This window comes from Solea senegalensis, unplaced genomic scaffold (assembly GCF_019176455.1).
Source record: "Solea senegalensis isolate Sse05_10M unplaced genomic scaffold, IFAPA_SoseM_1 scf7180000015199, whole genome shotgun sequence".
In the NCBI taxonomy this organism is placed as follows: domain Eukaryota; kingdom Metazoa; phylum Chordata; class Actinopteri; order Pleuronectiformes; family Soleidae; genus Solea; species Solea senegalensis.
In genome coordinates, this window is record NW_025321256.1 from 124,533 (window position 1) to 142,869 (window position 18,337).

At 39.2% G+C, this 18,337-nt stretch overlaps 2 protein-coding genes across 5 annotated transcripts; both read right to left on the reverse strand.

Moving 5' to 3' along the window:
* Positions 1 to 297: 297 nt before the first annotated feature.
* On the reverse strand, positions 298 to 7,711 carry LOC122762057 (induced stolen tip protein TUB8-like). 4 transcript variants are annotated; one of them, XM_044017212.1, is made up of 4 exons: positions 7,552 to 7,711; positions 4,367 to 4,464; positions 3,079 to 3,151; positions 298 to 1,631 (listed from the first exon to the last, which is right to left on the reverse strand). In XM_044017212.1, the coding sequence occupies exons 1-4, from the start codon at positions 7,631 to 7,633 to the stop codon at positions 1,129 to 1,131; spliced, it is 756 nt and encodes a 251-aa protein (XP_043873147.1). In that variant the 5' UTR covers positions 7,634 to 7,711; the 3' UTR covers positions 298 to 1,128. The 4 variants fall into 4 exon arrangements, with proteins under 4 accessions (XP_043873147.1, XP_043873146.1, XP_043873150.1 ...); XM_044017211.1 differs by having other exon boundaries at positions 4,367 to 4,467; XM_044017215.1 differs by having other exon boundaries at positions 7,561 to 7,710.
* A 5,160-nt stretch (positions 7,712 to 12,871) lies between these two features.
* Positions 12,872 to 17,497, reverse strand: LOC122762056 (ras-related protein Rab-33B-like). The gene is made up of 3 exons (XM_044017210.1): positions 17,144 to 17,497; positions 14,162 to 14,340; positions 12,872 to 13,379 (listed from the first exon to the last, which is right to left on the reverse strand). Exons 1-3 carry the CDS (start codon positions 17,360 to 17,362, stop codon positions 13,049 to 13,051), a joined length of 729 nt encoding a protein of 242 aa, XP_043873145.1. The 5' UTR covers positions 17,363 to 17,497; the 3' UTR covers positions 12,872 to 13,048.
* Positions 17,498 to 18,337: the final 840 nt, after the last annotated feature.

Sequence of the window (18,337 nt, forward strand, 5' to 3'; positions counted from 1 at the left end):
TGCCACATTTGTTAAATTAGTAATTTGTTAAATTAATTTGTTTCTTCAGATCAATCATCCAATCGAATAAGCGAGTGGATAGCAGAATAAGCTGTTTGGCATCGGCACAACCTGAGCTCCGCTGCTCAACCCACAAATAAAAAGGGAAATAAACAGGCTGTCCACTGGTATGAGATTTATCGCCAAGAAGCATTGTTACCACAGAAATAATCCACCAAATCCTTATTTTTGTGCTAAATTTATACCCATAAACATTTAAACTTTGACTGTATTTATGAACCACACAAGAGAGCCATATCCAACCATCAACAAGTAACTTTATTTTAACACTTACACAACTTTCTTATCAATCAACATCAATTTTTGTATCTTTCAGTGTTCGGAAAGCGGTGAATAGATAGTTTCTTTTCTGTGATTATCCCTGAAAGATCAGTTTCACAGTGAAAGACACCAGACAGAGCAAGGATGTCTGTGAAATACTTACATACTAAAAAATGGCATTATTAGGGAAAAGGTGTGATAACTGAGCAACTGAAAATATAAGGATTCAACTAAAAGTCAGATTGTGACAAAAACAATGAGGAAAATGATTCCGTTTTAACTTTTTTCTCTATCTGAGAGTGAAACACACCTGCAGCCCCAAAACTAAACACCGAACAGACTTTAGTTTAATCTGAATGAAACAACCACTATATATTATTAATATTATAATCATAATCTAAGACAACATTCAGGGTAAATACTGAATGCTGAGAATTAAAGTATTTGCCGAGCAGAGGACAATGACAGAACTGGACCATGTCCCGTTTTTAAGGCAACTTTAAATATTATTTCACAGAGAACATTAATTGTCCACTCTGTTCAATCCCTTAATACTGTATTTCCTCAGCATTTGTATACAAACAGAATATTTTAAACATAATCCACTTTCATACCCTAATCCTAAATGTGTGTGGTTTAAGCTCTGAAAGGTTGAAGTGAGGTAAAAGGAAGAAAAGGCACCCGAAAATGTAACTGATAATTTTTTGCGTGTACTCAGGTTTTTAAAAATAGGAATACATGAGTCCTTTTGTTTCTAGGAGAGACACAGCACAGCTGACCCAATCCCTTTATTCAGGCTCATGAGGTTTATGCAGCCACTTCTGAAGCAGGAGCAGCCTCAACCTCAGCTGAGGGAACAGGAGAGATTTCATCCAGTGTAGCCGTACCAGTGATCTCCAGTGCTGCTGTGTCCTCTTCTGCTGCTGCTGCATCCTCTGCTGGTGTCTCCACTAAGGCAATAACTTCTGCAGCGACAGATGCAGCTTCAGGCTCAGCCCCTTTCTCTGCAGGTGCTTCTTCTACCACTGCTGGAGCCTCCACTATGACAGTAACTTCTGCGCCGACAGAAGCAGCTTCCGGCTCAGCCTCTTCCTCTGCAGGTGCTTCTTCTGCGACTGTTGGAGCCTCCAAAACAACCACATCTGCAGCGTCCTCGGACACGGCTTCAGCGACAGGCTCAGCTGTTTCCTCTGCAGGAGGAGGAACAGACTCTGCAACAACTTCAACTTCAATTACTTCAGACGTGGCCTCCTGCACCGTGGGCTCAGGTGTAGGGGCTGAGGCCTCTGATGCTGCTTCAGCTAAGGACACTGCAGATAAAGATGTAAAGAGAACATGCTTCAGTGTAGTTTGACACTAAAAAGGATCAGAAAATCAGACACGGAAATAAAATACCAAAGTAAAGAGAGAACATCAAAATTCCAAACAGAATAGTCCAATAAAAATCACCTGTAATGCAGGAGTTTTGACATTAATTAAAACTTTATCACATACTTCTGTCTATTAGTACTACTTATCATATTTCTATTTTCAAGCCCCTGTTGAAACTAAAAGGACGTTTTGCTTTTATATTGCATTTGTAATTTAAACTTATTGTTTTATTTAAAATCCCTTACCATTTGCATTTGTCACTTAAACTCTGAAGCCTTTTCCTGATGTAACAAGAGTTTCCCCCAGTGAGGATCAAAAAAATGCTTTTCTAATCTAACCTAATTTGATGTTGCGTTCACAAAACTATATTGACTCCGGCCCAGGTGGTCGCCATGGAGGAGGCACAGCAGGAATCTGCAGAACAAAAAAAACCCTGTTGCTTCACTGTTGACCTTCTAGCAAAGCTCAGAGGAAGAGATTCAAAGGTTGTGGGTTCAAGTCCCATCAGAGTTGAAGTTTTGACATCCTGTTTAACTAAAATTACCAACCATACACTAAAAAATTAACTTAATAAATAATGAGACAATAAGTTGGCAGTAAAGGAATATGTGCAGTTAACACCGTTTTATCAACAATGTGTAAGTGACTTGTTTTTTTCTGAAAAAAGTGATAATTAAAATTATAATAGATTTCAACTCAATTTGTGAACATAAACAAAACTCCCAGGTTATAACACCTGATCCGGAGGCAGTAGCTGCTTAAACTCATTGAGGCTGGTTTGCTGCTCTGGGCGCAGAGCCATGAACAACATGGGGAACAAAAGAGCTGAACACACAAATGATTCAGAGACAGAAATCAAAACAGACAGGCAAGATTAAACCTATTCAGAATAATTATTCTACCATTTGGGTGGGTAAGCCAGAAATTGAGGATTGGTGAGTGTATGGGAATGTTTTCCAGTAAAACCCAAGTTGAATAACCCACGAAAAATTAAATCAGAGTGGTGTTATTTATTCAGATATTTAATGCTGGGGATTATATATTCAATATTTATGCTTTAGAAAAGTTATAAAATCCCACATTTGAGTCTGGCTCTGCCAGAGATTTCTTCATGATAAAAGGGTTTATCTTCTCCCTATAATGTCGCAAGGTTTCTGCCCTTTATATGTATATGATTTAGTGCTGTACAAATAATTTTTGGCTACAATGTGACTAAAGTTCAATTTAAAAATGAATGACATGTAAGGGTGACACTGCAGAATGCAACAAAGTATTTTTTTATATGCAATGTTTTTTCCTCTTTCCTCGTCCTTTCCGTACACTTATAAAGAGACCATGTGCGGCGTCACGTGTGTTTGTGTGTGCGTGTGTGTGTGTGTGACTGACCCTTTGTTGCCAAGTCCATGTCGGCCGGTCTGTTCTCATAACTTTTACTGTCACCACTCACTGTCTTGTAAGCCTAAAGAGAAGGAGGTCAGACATTTGTGCTTGGAACATTCCGTCACACACTGAATGATAACACAAAATGGCAAACAAAGTTTTAAAGTTCACACATTGTAGATAAAAACCCATCAGCTCCAGACACCACTCTGTGTTTCTCTGTAAATCGGTTAGATCTCGTGTGACCCAGCGATATTGCTGCTCTGTACACGGGAAGTAATTTATTTTACTTCGAAGAAAGAGGAGGCAACAAAAACAATGTAATATATATATATATATATATATTTTTTTTTTAAAGAGACAGGGGGAAAAATGTGTTGCCGATTTGAATCCCCACCAGGTCAAAGGGCTGGGGTACCCCTGAGCAAGGTACCCAAACCCCAATCTGCTCCCCAGGGGCTATTCAGTGGCTGTCCCCTGCTCCTAATACTATGAAGGTTTCTAGTCGAGGATGGGTTCAATGCAGAGAAGGAATTTCCCTAGGGGATAAATAAAGTAAAAAATACAAATACAATAAAACAACAATCGGTGCAGTCTTAAAAACAGATTATCGTTTCTGGGGTGCTTTGGTAAGTTCTCTGTTGTATGTCTGTCTTGTGACGTCACGTTCTTTGTCCAGACTGCATCAAGGAATCTTGGAGCTGCATGGTGAAGGAAACAGCGACAGCTGTGATTGAACAGTTAGTTAAGTAGTCAGTTAATGAGGAAGCATTTTAATTGATTTGTGTTCTGTTGGCGAATAATTCATTTACATATTGGACAAAGCCAAAATCGTGATCATGATTAAAATAAATCTGTGCAAGTTTATTTTTAGCAATCGAATCCACTTCAGACACTTTTCATGGGAGCTTCTTTGTACAGGGTTCAAATTCAAAGGACTATCCAGGACTAATTCCCCTTAAATTCAAGTACTGAACGTTAAAATGGAAAGGCAACTTGTAAAATCTTTTATTGATTTGCAGCTGGACAAGTGGTCGTCCTTGGGATCTTTGTCATTTTCTTTGGTGAGACAGAGATGTTAGAATTCTCATTTCCCAGTGATCACGTCGTCATTTGCTCTCTCTTGCTTAATGTTACTCGCTCACTGTTCTGCAAGGAATCTCACGTCAACGGCTGAGAGATACAGTGGACAGTGTCCATAACACCACTAGTGATTATGACTTGATGTTTGACGTACATCAAACAATGCAGGAAATGAAACAGTAGGTGGCATGTAAAAATGTTAGACACTCACATAGACGACTGCAGCAGTGAGTCCTCCTCCACACAGAAGAAAGTATGTCATGCTGGTGGAGCCACCTGGGACCCCGAAGGCCATGTGTCGCACTGAAACTGCTGGCAAAAAAACACAATAAAGATCATAATATGTTGACATTTTTAAAACGCATCTCAATTTTAAACCACTTTCCTGAATGAACACAGGACATTTACGAGTTGGCAGAAGGATAAACAAGTGTTGTCATGTGTCCATCTCTTAATCCAGTTATACAATAAAGATGTGGTAATTTGTAGTTAAAGCGGTGGAAAGATTTAGCAGCCACCAAACTAAACATTAAATCATCCCTTAAATTAAAACCTCAGCAGCACAGAAACACTTCCTGCAGATGTTTCTTACTTTGCCAAAATAAATACAGAAATACAGCCTGTGGCAAAGGGGAAGGGAGTCGGGCTTATAATTGGCTGCCCATCGATGAGTAAAAACACCCACTGTGAGCAAAAACTTCAAAAAGGTCCCTTAAAAAACGCCACGGATGCTGATCCAGTGTCATCACTCCCTCTAATATCATGACACAGCAGCGCCACAGTACGTGCAAAGCCAAGTACATCTTATTCACACAGGTAATCTGTTAATCCCTGCAGTGAGTGAGATTGAAGCCTGTAAAAGTGGACATGCATGTCAGCAGTCTTGTATGAAGTGCCTAAAAGTGATACTTGAGTAAAAGTACAAGTACCTTACCAGAAAATGACTTTGGTAGAAGTGGAAGTCACTTTTTAATAATGTGTTATTTAAGTAACAGTCTTAAACGTATATGACATTTAATGCACTTAAGTATGAAAAGTCATTTTCTCACTACGTGTCTTGAGCAAGACACTTAAGCCCATGTTGCAGAGTGTGAATGGATGAAAACTGTAATATAAAGCAGCTCATCAAGACTAGAAAAGCTCTATATAAATGCAGATCATTACCAACTCTTCTTCTTCTGATTTTATTTGGTACTAACGAGTAACAAAGACAATTTATTTAGGAAATGTAGTGGAGTAAAAGTAAAAGTAAAGGTTGCTGGAAATGTAAATAAAGTAAACCAATACTTGAGTATTTGTACTTGTAACGTTACAACACTGCATGTCAGGCTAATGTAGCAGCAGTGAAACATGTGGACACGTGTGTTGTCAACGTGAGATGTCAACAGTCTTATACTTAGTGAGACAGAGAAAATTTGCTGCATGTAGCTGTTGCACAGTGTACATATATAGTGTGAGCTGGAGCCAACCTTTGTCTACTCTCATATAACCAACATCTTTGGCTGCTCAAAAAGTAATGAACGGATTTCAATAAAATGTCCTGGCAGCGAAGGTCACGGCCCGAGGAAGATGTGACTTGTCATGAAACAGAGAAACTGGGCAGTCACAGCAGAGTTTAAAAAAAATAAAAAAATAAATGTACGTCACGTCCAGCCGTCGACCTGAATTAATTCCAGTTCAGCAGCATTATTCTGCCGAGCCAAACGTTTTCCCAACAGGAAATGAAAGCTTCAGTTTGCCCTCAGTCTAAATTCTACGTGCTCAAACAACAAAGTAAAGGATGATCTGTGAAGGAACGCATGAAAACAGAAAGCCTCAAGTGATCCGAATCAAATCTCTGCTCACACGCAAGCCTCCTCTCCAAATAAACATTACAAATACATTTCAAACGTAAACAGATTTTCGTCTTGATTCACAAAAAAAAATTTCACACCGATAACACAGCTTTGCTTGCATGTAGTCCCAGTGATTTATTTTAAACTGCCACAAGGGGGTCTGCATCTCTCCAGTCATTCCAGGACCTCATGAATTAGAATTATCTTATTTATTAAGATTATTCTTTTTTTTTTTATTTATTAAATTGCATCTTTAGTAACATGTTTGTGTAACATTATACCACTTTATAATTTTGCTCTAGTAACCAAGCGATGTTTTGGTTTATATAATTTTAGTAACAAGTTCTCCTAATCCTACTTTTTTGTCATTTTAGAAAAACATTTTGGAATATGACACTTAGTACTGTTTTTGGTAACACAAGTGATGATTATTGACTTTTTGTAACCAAGTGATTTATTTTAAAACTTACATAAACACATTTTTCTAAAGTACAAAAAGAAAGCTCAGCTAATTTACGTTCTTAGAACCAGATCATGCCTATACAGAAAAGTATTTCATACTACTTGTGTATGAAGTACAAGTGGTACGGAGTCCAATGAAAGTGAAATCATAAACTACTAATGAAAAAATAAGGATTTTATTTTTCATGATTACCCTAATTTTGTTGCAACGAGTGAAATTTGACCTTTTTCCAAAAGTACTTCATATTTCCTGTGTATGAAGTACGAGAGGTACCGAGTCTAATGAAAGTGAAATCGTAAACTACCAATACAAAATATGTATTTTATACTTCAAAAAATGGATGACTACCCTATTTTCTATTGCAAAAAGTGAACTTTGATCTTGGATTACTCCAAACGTACACAGTAAAAGTACTTAATATATTTTGTGTATTAAGTATGAGAGGTACCGAGTCCAATGAAAGTGAAATCATAACTTACTTATACTTCATTAAAAACGGATCAAAACACTTATTCTTGATCATCAACAAGTGAACTTTGACCCTGGATTACTCAAAAAAGTATACAGAAAAAGTACTTCATACTTTTATGAAGACAATAAATCCTGTAAAAGTTGTGACTTCTCGACATAAACATGCATTAACATCAGAAATATAAGAAATGAAAAGCCATCCATTGAAAATCAAATAATTTTGTGATCCTTTCTCTTGTAACCAGTGTCTAGAACTTCGTGTTCCCAAAGCTGGACACACCCCCTCCTCCTCGTGCAGCTCCAGTCTTCACAGTAGAAAACCCACAAACCCACTCCTCACTAAAAAACACATAAACATACTAAAAAGAACCATCACAATGTTAAGAGTTAAATACATTATGACCGAATTCCATTTTTCAACAGAGGGAAGACAAAAAGGAGGTGAAGGTGAAAACTCACCTGCTTATTTCAATGGAAAAATTTCCATTTCATAGGTTTAAATAACATTTACCTCTACTGCTAAATTGTTAAACTATTGACTCTACTGTTAAAGTGCAATTAAATGGTATTTAACATTTATTTAAATTGACATTTAACCTTTAATGCTATTAAAACAATCATAATCACCTGACTCACCATCTCTGCATGTGGGATTGAGAGACCTCCGAGTCAGCGGTGTGACTCTCTGCAGCAGCCGTCTGCAGAACATCTTTAACCGGTCAGTGTGAGACAGAACAACCGGTGGAGAGACGGAGAGAAATGTTTGTGTGAGTGCGCGAGGAGCACCAGCTTTTAAATGTAAGTGGCTGAGAATTAGGAAGAGGAGGAGTCACAGTTCCTTCCCACGCTGCTGGACGTCCACTCAGACCACAAGTGCGACGTCCACAGGCGATAAGACGCAATAACAACCAGGGTCACAGAGTTTCCAAAAAAATGTAAGTGGTTAAGTAAATATGTGTGCAAAATATGTGATATGTGAATGTGTGATTTGTATGTTGCTGAGGGTGAATTTAATTTAAAATTGAACATGTCCATAAAATCTCACCTGAGTGACGAGTTTAATCCCACATAGAGAAAATACTCACATTTAAGATATTAAAATCAGAACAGAATTTTTTTTATTTTTTTTAATAATTAAATAAAAGCAATTGAATCTAATTAATCAATGAATAGATAATTGTTGCAGCCTGACTGGTCTGGAGACTACTTTTACGTGGTCTCAGTCTTGTCTTGGTCGATGCCCTTTGGTCTTGGTATTGTCTTGGTCTTGACTACAAGTCAAGACCGTCCGTCACAGGAAGAGACTACTGACACAGAAAACGAGCCAAACAATGCCTACTGTAGATCAGTTAAAAATACTTAACAATCCTTAAAAACGTGGGTTTATCTCCAACAATTACCAGGGACATCTAAAACATCTAAAATCTCAACATTTAACAGAGGAGTCTGGTGTATTTAGGGACAGCGCCGCTGATCGTGAGCGGCGAGCTGCATCACAAACCCTGCCGTTGTTCACTGACTGTGTCAGACGGAGTCTGTGCTCCGGAGATGTTCAACACAAGAATCAAGCCGAACAACGCCAAACTGTAAATCAGTTAAAAATACTTAATAATCCTAAAAACATGGGTTAATCTCAGATAATTACCAGGGAAATGTCTAAAAACTCATTATTTTAACAGAGGAGTCTGGTGTATTTAAGGACAGCACTGCTGCATTTGATTCAGTTAATTTGTGTCTTTGTCTTTGTGTGTGTGTGTGTGTGCTTGTGACGTGTGCATGTGTCTTTGTATTGTTCGATTGCAGTATAGTACTTCAAATGGTGTTGTTTGACTAATTGAATGGGATCATTGACTTTCAAATAACATCTGCACATCACCGTTGTGCTGACTTAACCTTAGGCCTAATCCATTTCAGGGAAGTTGATATCATACAGTGTAATTTGGCCACCAAAATGGGACATGATGCAATTTTAAATTTATAATTCTGTATCTTCAATTTGATGTTACGATTTCATCTACAGGATGAAGTATGATGTAAATCAGTTACAGATTTCCCATTCTTTAGACAGCTGTTGGACATGAAAGATGGTGTTGGAGGTGTTAGCTGTTTTGTCAGATCAGATGACTTTGGAACCAGTCAGTAGCAGTCATGTCAGTCCTCAGCGGCACACAAAAGTTAAGGGATTCTCAATCCTCTAATAGTGCAGTAACAGCCGTCATAGTTTATCTCAGCCTGTCTGTGAAAACATTTACAGTGAGTGAGCTCACATGACATAAACTCTGTCTCTGTATTGTTCTGCCTGTAGTTGAAATAATACTTTCTAATATGTATTGAATGTGAACTGCGGTTGAACCCCAGTATGCTGCTGTTCTTCAATTCATGCAAGATATGGTGTAACTTCAACACTACTGTGTTGTGTTTTTTTCCGGCCTCGGTCTCAGTTTAGGTGATCTTGACTACAAGTCAGTGACCTCACAAAACTAAGCGCAAAAACACATCTGGAATAAAAGGTCCAGTAAAAATACCCAAAACAGCCACAGTGTTTCTGCTGCTCTCTTGTGGTTAAACAGGCATCACACACACTAACTAAATACAAATATACATTTGAATATTTACCAGCCTCTGGCCCCATGGGTAAGGAGGGGTGTGTCTCAGCGTAGAGGTCAAAGGTCTCCAAGACATGATCAACTTTGTACAAACACATGCCTGACTTGAGGGCTATGATTTGAATTCTAAACTTTAGCTAAGATATTTTTCTTTCCTTTTTTTGGTGTAGAAAAAAAAGAATAGAAAATATATTAATTCATTTTTTTTGGTCCTCACAAAGATACACATACAAGAACACACACATGTTTCTGCAGCTATTCTTCTTTGGACACTACATGTTTGGACAGCCTAAATCATCAGGGCTGTCACACCCGATAACAGAGGGGGCCAAAATTAAAAACCATGTCCAAGTTGAGGGCCAGATGAGGTCAAATAACAAAAACTTCCAAAAAAATAATTTTCCATTGTCCATTTCCATGTGTCTTGCCTGATTTCCTCCACTGTATTTCAGTAGAACAGCACAAACAGTCTTGTAGTCACATGTATCTTAGCCAATAATTGGCTGAACTCTAGATGCATAAAGCTAAAAGAGAGGAAGCCAAATGCATGTAACCCCCCTCTGTGTTTTCAAAGTCCACATTTAATTTGTCTATTTATTTTACTGACGAGGTAAATTGATAAGTGTGGTACTAATCAGTGAGTCAGTGGGAAAAAAGCTGGAAAGACATGATATATTATCTCGCAGGCCAAATACAATTGCATGGCGGGCTGGATGTGGCCCACAAGCCTTTAGTTTGACGCCTGTGGCCTAAATATCCCAACCAATTATTGCCTAACCCTTACCTTAACCTTAAAAAGAGGTTCTGTCTCTTTAGGACCAGATTTTGGTCTCCATGAGGCCTACAGGTCCTGACAAGGTCAGTGTTTATGGCAGAAAAATGGTCCTAACATATACAAGTAGACACACACACACACACACACACAGTATGTATATACAGTGTACATGCTGTATTTTTGCATTTAAGACAAATTACAGTCATTAACTACTATGACACTTTACTTTTTCTCCTCCTACACTCGTGCTCTTTCCTGAGTGAAGTAACAAACATTTACCACTGAGCTGGTGAATGTTGCAACAGTGTGACACACACACAGAAAACACACACACACACACACACACACACACACACACACACACACAGAGCTTCAATGTGTTTTTTCAGCAGGATCCACTGTTTCCTGCACCGTGGAACATCAGAGCTGTGCCCCCATCATGTGATGACCTCTGAGTCATTGATTGGATACAGAATTACAACGCACACATTTTCTTCGCCCACACAGTCGCTGCACAAGACTGGTGCATGACTGCTGTGGTGTTTTAAAGGTTGAGGCACGGAGACACCGTTTTAAAAAAACAACAACATTTTAATAAAGTGTGTGCGTGCATACAGTGGACTTTTGATGAATTTACAAAACATCTCAAGGAAATGATTTGTTACAAGAGTTAATGTAAATCACCATTATTCACAATTTCTATGTATATACATTTAATAATTCATAAGACGTTTGTTTGATAACAGAGGCGACTGCATGAGGATACAAATCCTGTGCACCAACAACATAACAGCATTTTCCTTATGAGTCAGTACATTATAGTATTTTGCAACCCTAGTATAAAGCTCATAGGAACACTTTGCCTACCAATAGAAAAGATTTGAAAAGAGAGACTCATCACGTCAAGATTCAGAACTAAGTATGGAAAAACAAAACAATCAATATCAAATATAACATTCAAAGTGATAATATATAATTTTTGTTAGTTCTGTTAATGAATGTCTTGTTAAATAGAGTCAGCTAATATCAACTTTTTCTTCTTTCTGCTCCTGTTCTTTCATGTTATGTTTGTATCCACTCTAATCCTATGGCCCATGACACTAAGATTTAAATATAAATAGTTCAATTGACTCTTTTAATGCTATTTTATCACTGCTACACTGCTCTGCTGTGTATAAATATCACATTAGAACAATGTGATGCAACAGTGTCTGTATTTCATAAGTTCTGTATTTAAGAACGACTTTTACTCCCTTGCTACAGACGACAAAGTTATAAAAACAGTGTGAATAAAGCTCTGAGGCTAATGAGTGTTTACACAGCAACAAGATCAGTGTTAAGTTGAAGAGGTGGGGCACAAGCTTATTTATTTTAGCCAGAGCCTTAAGTGTTGCACATCACTGAGCCTAGAGTTTAGTTGCAACATTGATTGATTTACAAACTGCAGATGATTATGAATTTCTAGAACAGTGAGATCCTGCATTTATGTTACTGCTGTAGCTGACACGGGAGAGAACTATAGTTTACAGCTGCTTCGGCTTCTGCTCTGGACATTTCACCCAGAGGTGCTCGCCAGAGCAGATACTAAACAAGCACCAGGTACTATCACTAATGGAAAAGCAAAAAAACACAGACCCAAGTCGTGCCGTTCTCGGGGGCCCTCGTCATCAGAAGTGCCGCTGCAAGACACTACTCATAAAGGGACTCCATTAACCCTCTAACAGCGAGCGTATCACAGGTGCAAGTGCACTTTGCATTACTGTAGTTTCTTGCGCAGTTGCAGGAAACGAATCAGGTGAATCAGCGACTTTGTCACCATTGAGAGTTGGAAAAAACACATGTACATAATTTCCAATTTTTTTTTTTACCTGTGTTTGGACATTGAAACAAAGACTATACATGGTTTATACTGTTAAAACTTTCAAATTTAAACAATATTTTTTTAATCTAAATAATACTTTTAGCTTTTCTCCATTTTAAATTGTTGAAAAACTATTTTAACATGCAGTAAATTGTAAATAACTGCCAGATTGTGAAAGTTATTCTAGAAAAAGGACAGAAGCGCTAAGTTTCAGGACATTTTCTGGTCCTTTTATGGTTAAAAAGCAAAAAGTCCAGATGGACATGTGGAGGGTTAAGGGGGATTGGATGTAACGGTGGTGAGCTGCATATTGGGGGCTTCATGTTTGTCACTGAAATGTGCCTGGTATGCCTGTGCTGTCAATGCAGCCCCTGGTTTCACACACAATCATTTTTTTAAAGCACAAAGGTGGATAACCACTTATTATACAACATATATCTGTGTATAAAAAGTGGTTATCTGTGACATTATGTGCCACCATCACACTGCACACTAAATAACAGTGTCTTTTTCTACATAACGCACATTTAACGATGCACATGCAGAGTGTCCTCAGATCAGGCCTCACGTGACCATCTCTGTTTATTCCACCATCTCCATCACGTCCGACGATTTCACCCGCACATACAATAAAAAGTGAGTTTGTTTCCGGGGAAACCGAACATGCTGTCGTCACTGGACTCAAAGATCATGTGGTTGTGAGCCTCCAGTGAAAAATGTCTTTATTTTGTAACTCTTGTAAACAATAAGATGACAAAACATTTTGAATACTATGGTTTTGTGTGTGATCAGCTGACTGTGTTTCATATGTGAAAGTTGCGTTTGGTCCAAAATGAACATTTTCAATAGGATGAGGAAAAGTCTAATGTCTGTGTCTTCCTCTCAGCAGCAGGTCCACAACTCTTTCTCCGGTTTCCTCTTGTTCAGGACTTTAAAGGAGCCGCTGTGCGGCACAGCATTTACCATCGTCGGCTTCTTCTGACGCTTTAGTTTGGCAGCGACGGCCATGACGACGTCCTCCACCTTATCCTGCTGATATAAAACCTCTTTGTCACCTCGCTGTCCGTTCACACGCTTGAGCGACTGGTTCTTGGCCGATGTCTCGAAAAACATCATGCCGTGGGCCTTGGCGAAGCTTAGCGCCCTCTCCTGGCTCACCTGGCCATCGGTCCGCCTGGAGTCACGGAGGTCGTTCTTGTTTCCCACCAGGAATCTGTGAGGGGAGACAGAATATCACAGAGAAATAACCAATCTAAGGCTGCAGCTGACCATTATTTTCATAAATGAACACCAACATTATTCAGTTTTAGCAGTTTTTTTGTTGTATGAAGGAATATAAAAAAAATATCGGTGAATTTGTTTTAACTCAACATATCTCCCATATTTAAGGTTTTTCTTTGTATTTACTTGTAGGCTAGTGTGTGTGCCTCCAGGTGTCTCTTAAAGTCAAAATAATAATAAATAAATAAATAAATAAACAAACATCATACAACTACAGATATCAATTACAAGTAATATTCTCAGAATTACTTGTACACGACACGACATTCACACATTCATACAGAACATCTACGTGCAGCGTTTTTTTCTCTCACAACTGTCAGGAGCAAAGAGTCTTGCTAAAAGGACACTTTGGAAGGGAATCAGACCCCGGACTTTCTGATTGAAGGACGACTTGCTCGAGCACTGATCCACTGTACTCTCCACAAATGTTCTTTTCACTTCTACTTCTACAAGTTAAGGCCTGTCCTGGAAACAAAGACCTCTATGTTTAGAGAGAAGCTTCACAAATGTAGAAGCCTACACAAGTCCAGAGAAAATTAGAACAAAGAAGAAGAACAAGGGTTGGAAACATGATGGCATGAAGAGAACGAAAACTCCCGGAGGAAGAAGATCAACATGAATCCAGCCAGAAAAGAAAATCCCCAGAAAAATCAGTGAATTGAAACTGAAAGTGGGCTAAATGAAGGCTTGTTGCCTCAGTAAGGCAGGTACCTGGGGATTTCCTGTCCGACGGAGTTCTGCCTGCACTCTTCCACCCAGGACATCAGGCCGCTGAAACTGGCGGGGAAGGTGACGTCGTAGACGAAGAGCACGGCGTGGACGTTTCGATAGTAGTGCTGCACCATGGACTTGCGGAAGCGCTCCTGTCCTGCTGTGTCCCAGAGCTGGAGCTGACGGTGAGGAGGGGGAGGTGAAACGAGACAACTTTAATATCGACACGTGTCATTTCACAAACACTGCTCCAACTGTAAAGATAAATGTAAATTGTACCTCATGCTAATCTTGCTGGGCTAGATAATAGTTTTTGTTTTGTTTTAAAATGGCAGCCTAGTACACTTTACTTAAAGGTGCAGTGTGTTACATTCAGGAGGAACAGGAGAAGCTAATTTAAAGTCCAGTTATTTATACATAAATTCCTACACAATTTCATAAGTTCTCACACACAACGACCAGGTCAGAAACCTTCTCCAATCATCATGCAGAAGCCCAGCGTCCACGCCTGCCCACTGCCCCACTGACTCTCAGAGAAGCTGAGCTTCCGTGGAAGTGACGTTGTTGTCACTGCCAAGCTCACCGCAGTGAAAGACAGCGAGTCTGTGTCGTCCCATAGAGAACAGTTGAAGTGGAGTTTCAAATGGTTTTAATGCTGCGGCTGCTACGGGAATATGAATATCACGTTAGACGATTCATCCTCTGTGATAAACTTTCCAATCATGTTGTAGTTCGTCATTAGTACTGAAATGAACACAGCACATAATTTGACTTTGACATTTTAGAGGAAGCTGAGCTTCACTTGCCGTCTTAGAGGAATCGCCACTGATTATCACTGAGTATGGTTTTCATAGACTGAGAATAAGCCTTGCATTGAAGAGGCTGATATCTTGGCTCGCCAAGTTCCTATGGAAGCTTTCATGGACAAACCAGTGTAAGTGTGTGTTTTTTGAAGTAGAGGCTTACGAAGGGAATCCTCTCTGGTATGCAAAGGTCACCATAGTTCTCTCTGACACTCTTATGGCGTGTTTCCACCAACTCTACTCACTTCGCACGGTTAAGCACGCGTTTCCACTAGCGTAGTACCTGGACTTTTTTAGTACCTGCTGTGTCGAGGTTCCAGGTGCACGGAGTAGGCAACTATGCGTGACGTCGTCAGATGATTGGTGATTGGTCAGAGTGCCATCACAGGAAGAGATGTCCGATACAAGAATCAAGCCGAATAATGCCGAATTGTAGATCAGTTAAAAATACTTAACAATCCCAAAAACGTAGGTTAATCTCCAACAACTACCAGGGAAATGTCTAAAATCTCAATATTTAACAGAGGAGTCTGGTGTATTTAGCGACAGCACTGGTGATCGCGAGCGGCATCACAAACCCTGTGTCACACTAGTCTGTGCTCTGGTCATGGAGGAAGTACTGAGCAAATATTTTTAATTAACTGAGTCTAATGATTTGATTCAGTTACACTGAAAACAACTGCTTTAAAAGTCACTAGTCACACGTTTGTGTCACGAGTAAAGCGTGGTCACCGCAGTTTCGTGCAGCCGTGCAGTGATGACTCCGCCCACGTTGAGTAGGTCCTTTTTTTGTAGTGGAGATAAACTGTGCCGTGTCGTGCCGTGCCAAGGCAATTCAGGTTAGGTGTGAACGCAGCCTTAATTGTCACTAACTCTTACAAACTGGACCTTGAAAGTGGAAATCTCTTCATGCTGCAACAGCCTAATACCCAAAACTACTCGGTGAGCAGAGAAATAAAAAAAGAACTAAATTAAAATGATTAAATCAACATGTATTTTAAATTGAACTTGTTTACTGATTTCTTCTTTATTCATTTCAACGACGCAATGTTCACGACCGTCCCCCCCAACAATACAATTATGTAATTTTAAAGGAAATAGTGATTTTCATTTTTCCATTCATAAAACCAGACATTCACTGTCTAAGTCATATTATTGCAATATTCCACAGCAGTGTTTCCCCTGGAACATCTGCGCTGTTTTGCCGGAGACAGTAAAGACTCCACGATGGAGCGGCCCATATTTGTTTAAGTCAAAAATATTTTAAAACTAAATCAACCTTTGTGTTTTTTGGTAATTTCTGGTTCTCACTTGTGAAAGTGATAGTGAGCACAAGGTAACACAGAACAACAGTAATCGTAATATTGTGCAGCCAGAAAGGTATATAGTTGTTATACAGAAAGGGTTAAAAGGTCTGGGGTTACCTTCTCTTTTTTGATCCCCCCTCTATGGAGGAAGTGGTACAGACCGTGACAAGACAAGACGAGGAAGAGGAAATAAATGAATTCAATAAATAAATGAACGCAGTGTCCGCACACACACATTTTTAATGATTCAAATTTGGCAATGTGATTAGTACCACATTTTTAGCATAGGAGCACACATTAGTTTTCTCCTGTACCTAATAAAGTGGCCAATCAGTGTTTAATACATAAACAGATATTCTTTGGAAAAACACAAAAAGCAGAATCAAACTAGTTCGGGCCCATCTTTATACTTTCAATAATGTACATTCTTATTGCATAATGATGATGGACTGATGGATTACGCAGGACAGGAAACAATATTATATTATATTATATTATATTATATTATATTATATTATATTATACCAAGTACCACCTGCCAAACTATTGAGCCAAGTAAAACCAGCATCACCAACGTGTAAATAGACCGAGCAAAGTCAGCTACAGACTTTTCACAGGAGGCAGTTTTATTCCTAATAAGATCATTTGCTCTTTCGTCATCCTCCTCTTCCTCACGTGTACTTCACACACTGGTATAAGGAAATTAGATTAAGATTATTATTTCTATTATTGTGATTTGTTTCATTTTCTACAATTCCTCAGCTCCACGGACCACCAGAGGAAGTTCACGCGTAGCCTACCACAGTTTGAGAACCATGTGGAAAAGCTGCGAGGAAGCAACAAACAAACAAAAAGAACTTTAACAGATGTACCTTAATTTTTTCTCCGTCAACATCCAACGCTCTCTCGCGGAAGTCCACGCCGATGGTGGCCTCCACTCCGCTGGGGAACTGTCCGGCGCACAGTCGGTGTGTGAGGCACGTCTTCCCCACACCGGAGTCTCCGATCACCAGCACTTTAAAGGTGCGACAGCGGCTGAGCTGTGAGGCCACGCTGCCCACAGAGCTAGAGAACTCCAGAGAGGACTCCATCCTCCACGCTGTGCTCGCTGCTCAGAGTCGACCTCCGCTCCGTGATAAACGTCTTTCCACGGACGCAAGCGGCGGAGCCACTGGCGCAAACAAAATCAGGCAAAAACACTCTGGTGACGCAACTTTTCCGCCCTGAATAAACGAGACTGAGGGCGGAGAACTGACCAATGACGTGCAGCAAGCGCTTCTTGTCACTCACTGACCACTTTATTAGGTACAGAGAGTCTGTACCTAATAAAGAATCTGATCAAAGAGGCACACGGGGTCAGCCCAAGCCTTTATAGGGCTCTAAACAGAATATAATTTTTATTTTTTAGTTTTTTTCTACACCTCAGAGTAGCCAGTGCTGTACTATGATTGATACAAATGTAACAATATAAAGTGCATTAATTATACTTTTGTGTTTTTTACACTAAAGCAGTGTCACTTACTCACTCACTCACTCACTTACTAAATTTAAATAAAACAAGTAAACCAGTTTAATGACTGTTTTTTTAAACCTAAAAAAGAACATATATTTGGAAATGTGCACCACATGAGCAAATCTTAAAAATAAAACAAAATAAGTTAAGATATAAACTATTTACATATCTAAATATATCCTATGAAAACAACTGATTTAGTTTGAGACAGACAAGACAGACTTTAAATATCCATCCATTCTCTACATGAGGAGGCGACTATGCCAATCTCAGCTGACTTAGGGTGATAGGCTTTCACACTTACTGTCAATTTAGAGTGTCCAATTTACCTAATCACCATATAGCATGTTTTTGTAGTGTGGGAGGAAGGCGAAGAACCTGGAGAAAACCCACACACACACACACACACATGCAAACTCATGCAGAAAAGTCCTTTTTCCCAGGTCTCCTTGGTGCAAAGGCATCAGTGCTGACCACTACACCAACCTTAAATATTAGCAATGATAATGATACAATCAAGATGCACATTTTTGAAAATACAAAAAAATATATT

Excerpts from the sequence above, each read along its gene's own strand:
- LOC122762057 (XM_044017211.1), bottom strand. The coding sequence starts at position 7,633 with ATGTTCTGCAGACGGCTGCTGCAGAGAGTCACACCGCTGACTCGGAGG. Across the intron at positions 4,468-7,551 it reads ATGCAGAGATGGTGAGTCAG|CAGTTTCAGTGCGACACATG; the intron begins GTGATTATGATT and ends TTTTTTTGCCAG. Across the intron at positions 1,632-3,078 it reads CATGGACTTGGCAACAAAGG|TGTCCTTAGCTGAAGCAGCA; the intron begins GTCAGTCACACA and ends CTTTATCTGCAG.
- LOC122762056 (XM_044017210.1), bottom strand. The coding sequence starts at position 17,362 with ATGGAGTCCTCTCTGGAGTTCTCTAGCTCTGTGGGCAGCGTGGCCTCA. Across the intron at positions 14,341-17,143 it reads TTGACGGAGAAAAAATTAAG|CTCCAGCTCTGGGACACAGC; the intron begins GTACATCTGTTA and ends CCTCACCGTCAG. Across the intron at positions 13,380-14,161 it reads GTCGGACAGGAAATCCCCAG|ATTCCTGGTGGGAAACAAGA; the intron begins GTACCTGCCTTA and ends CTCCCCTCACAG.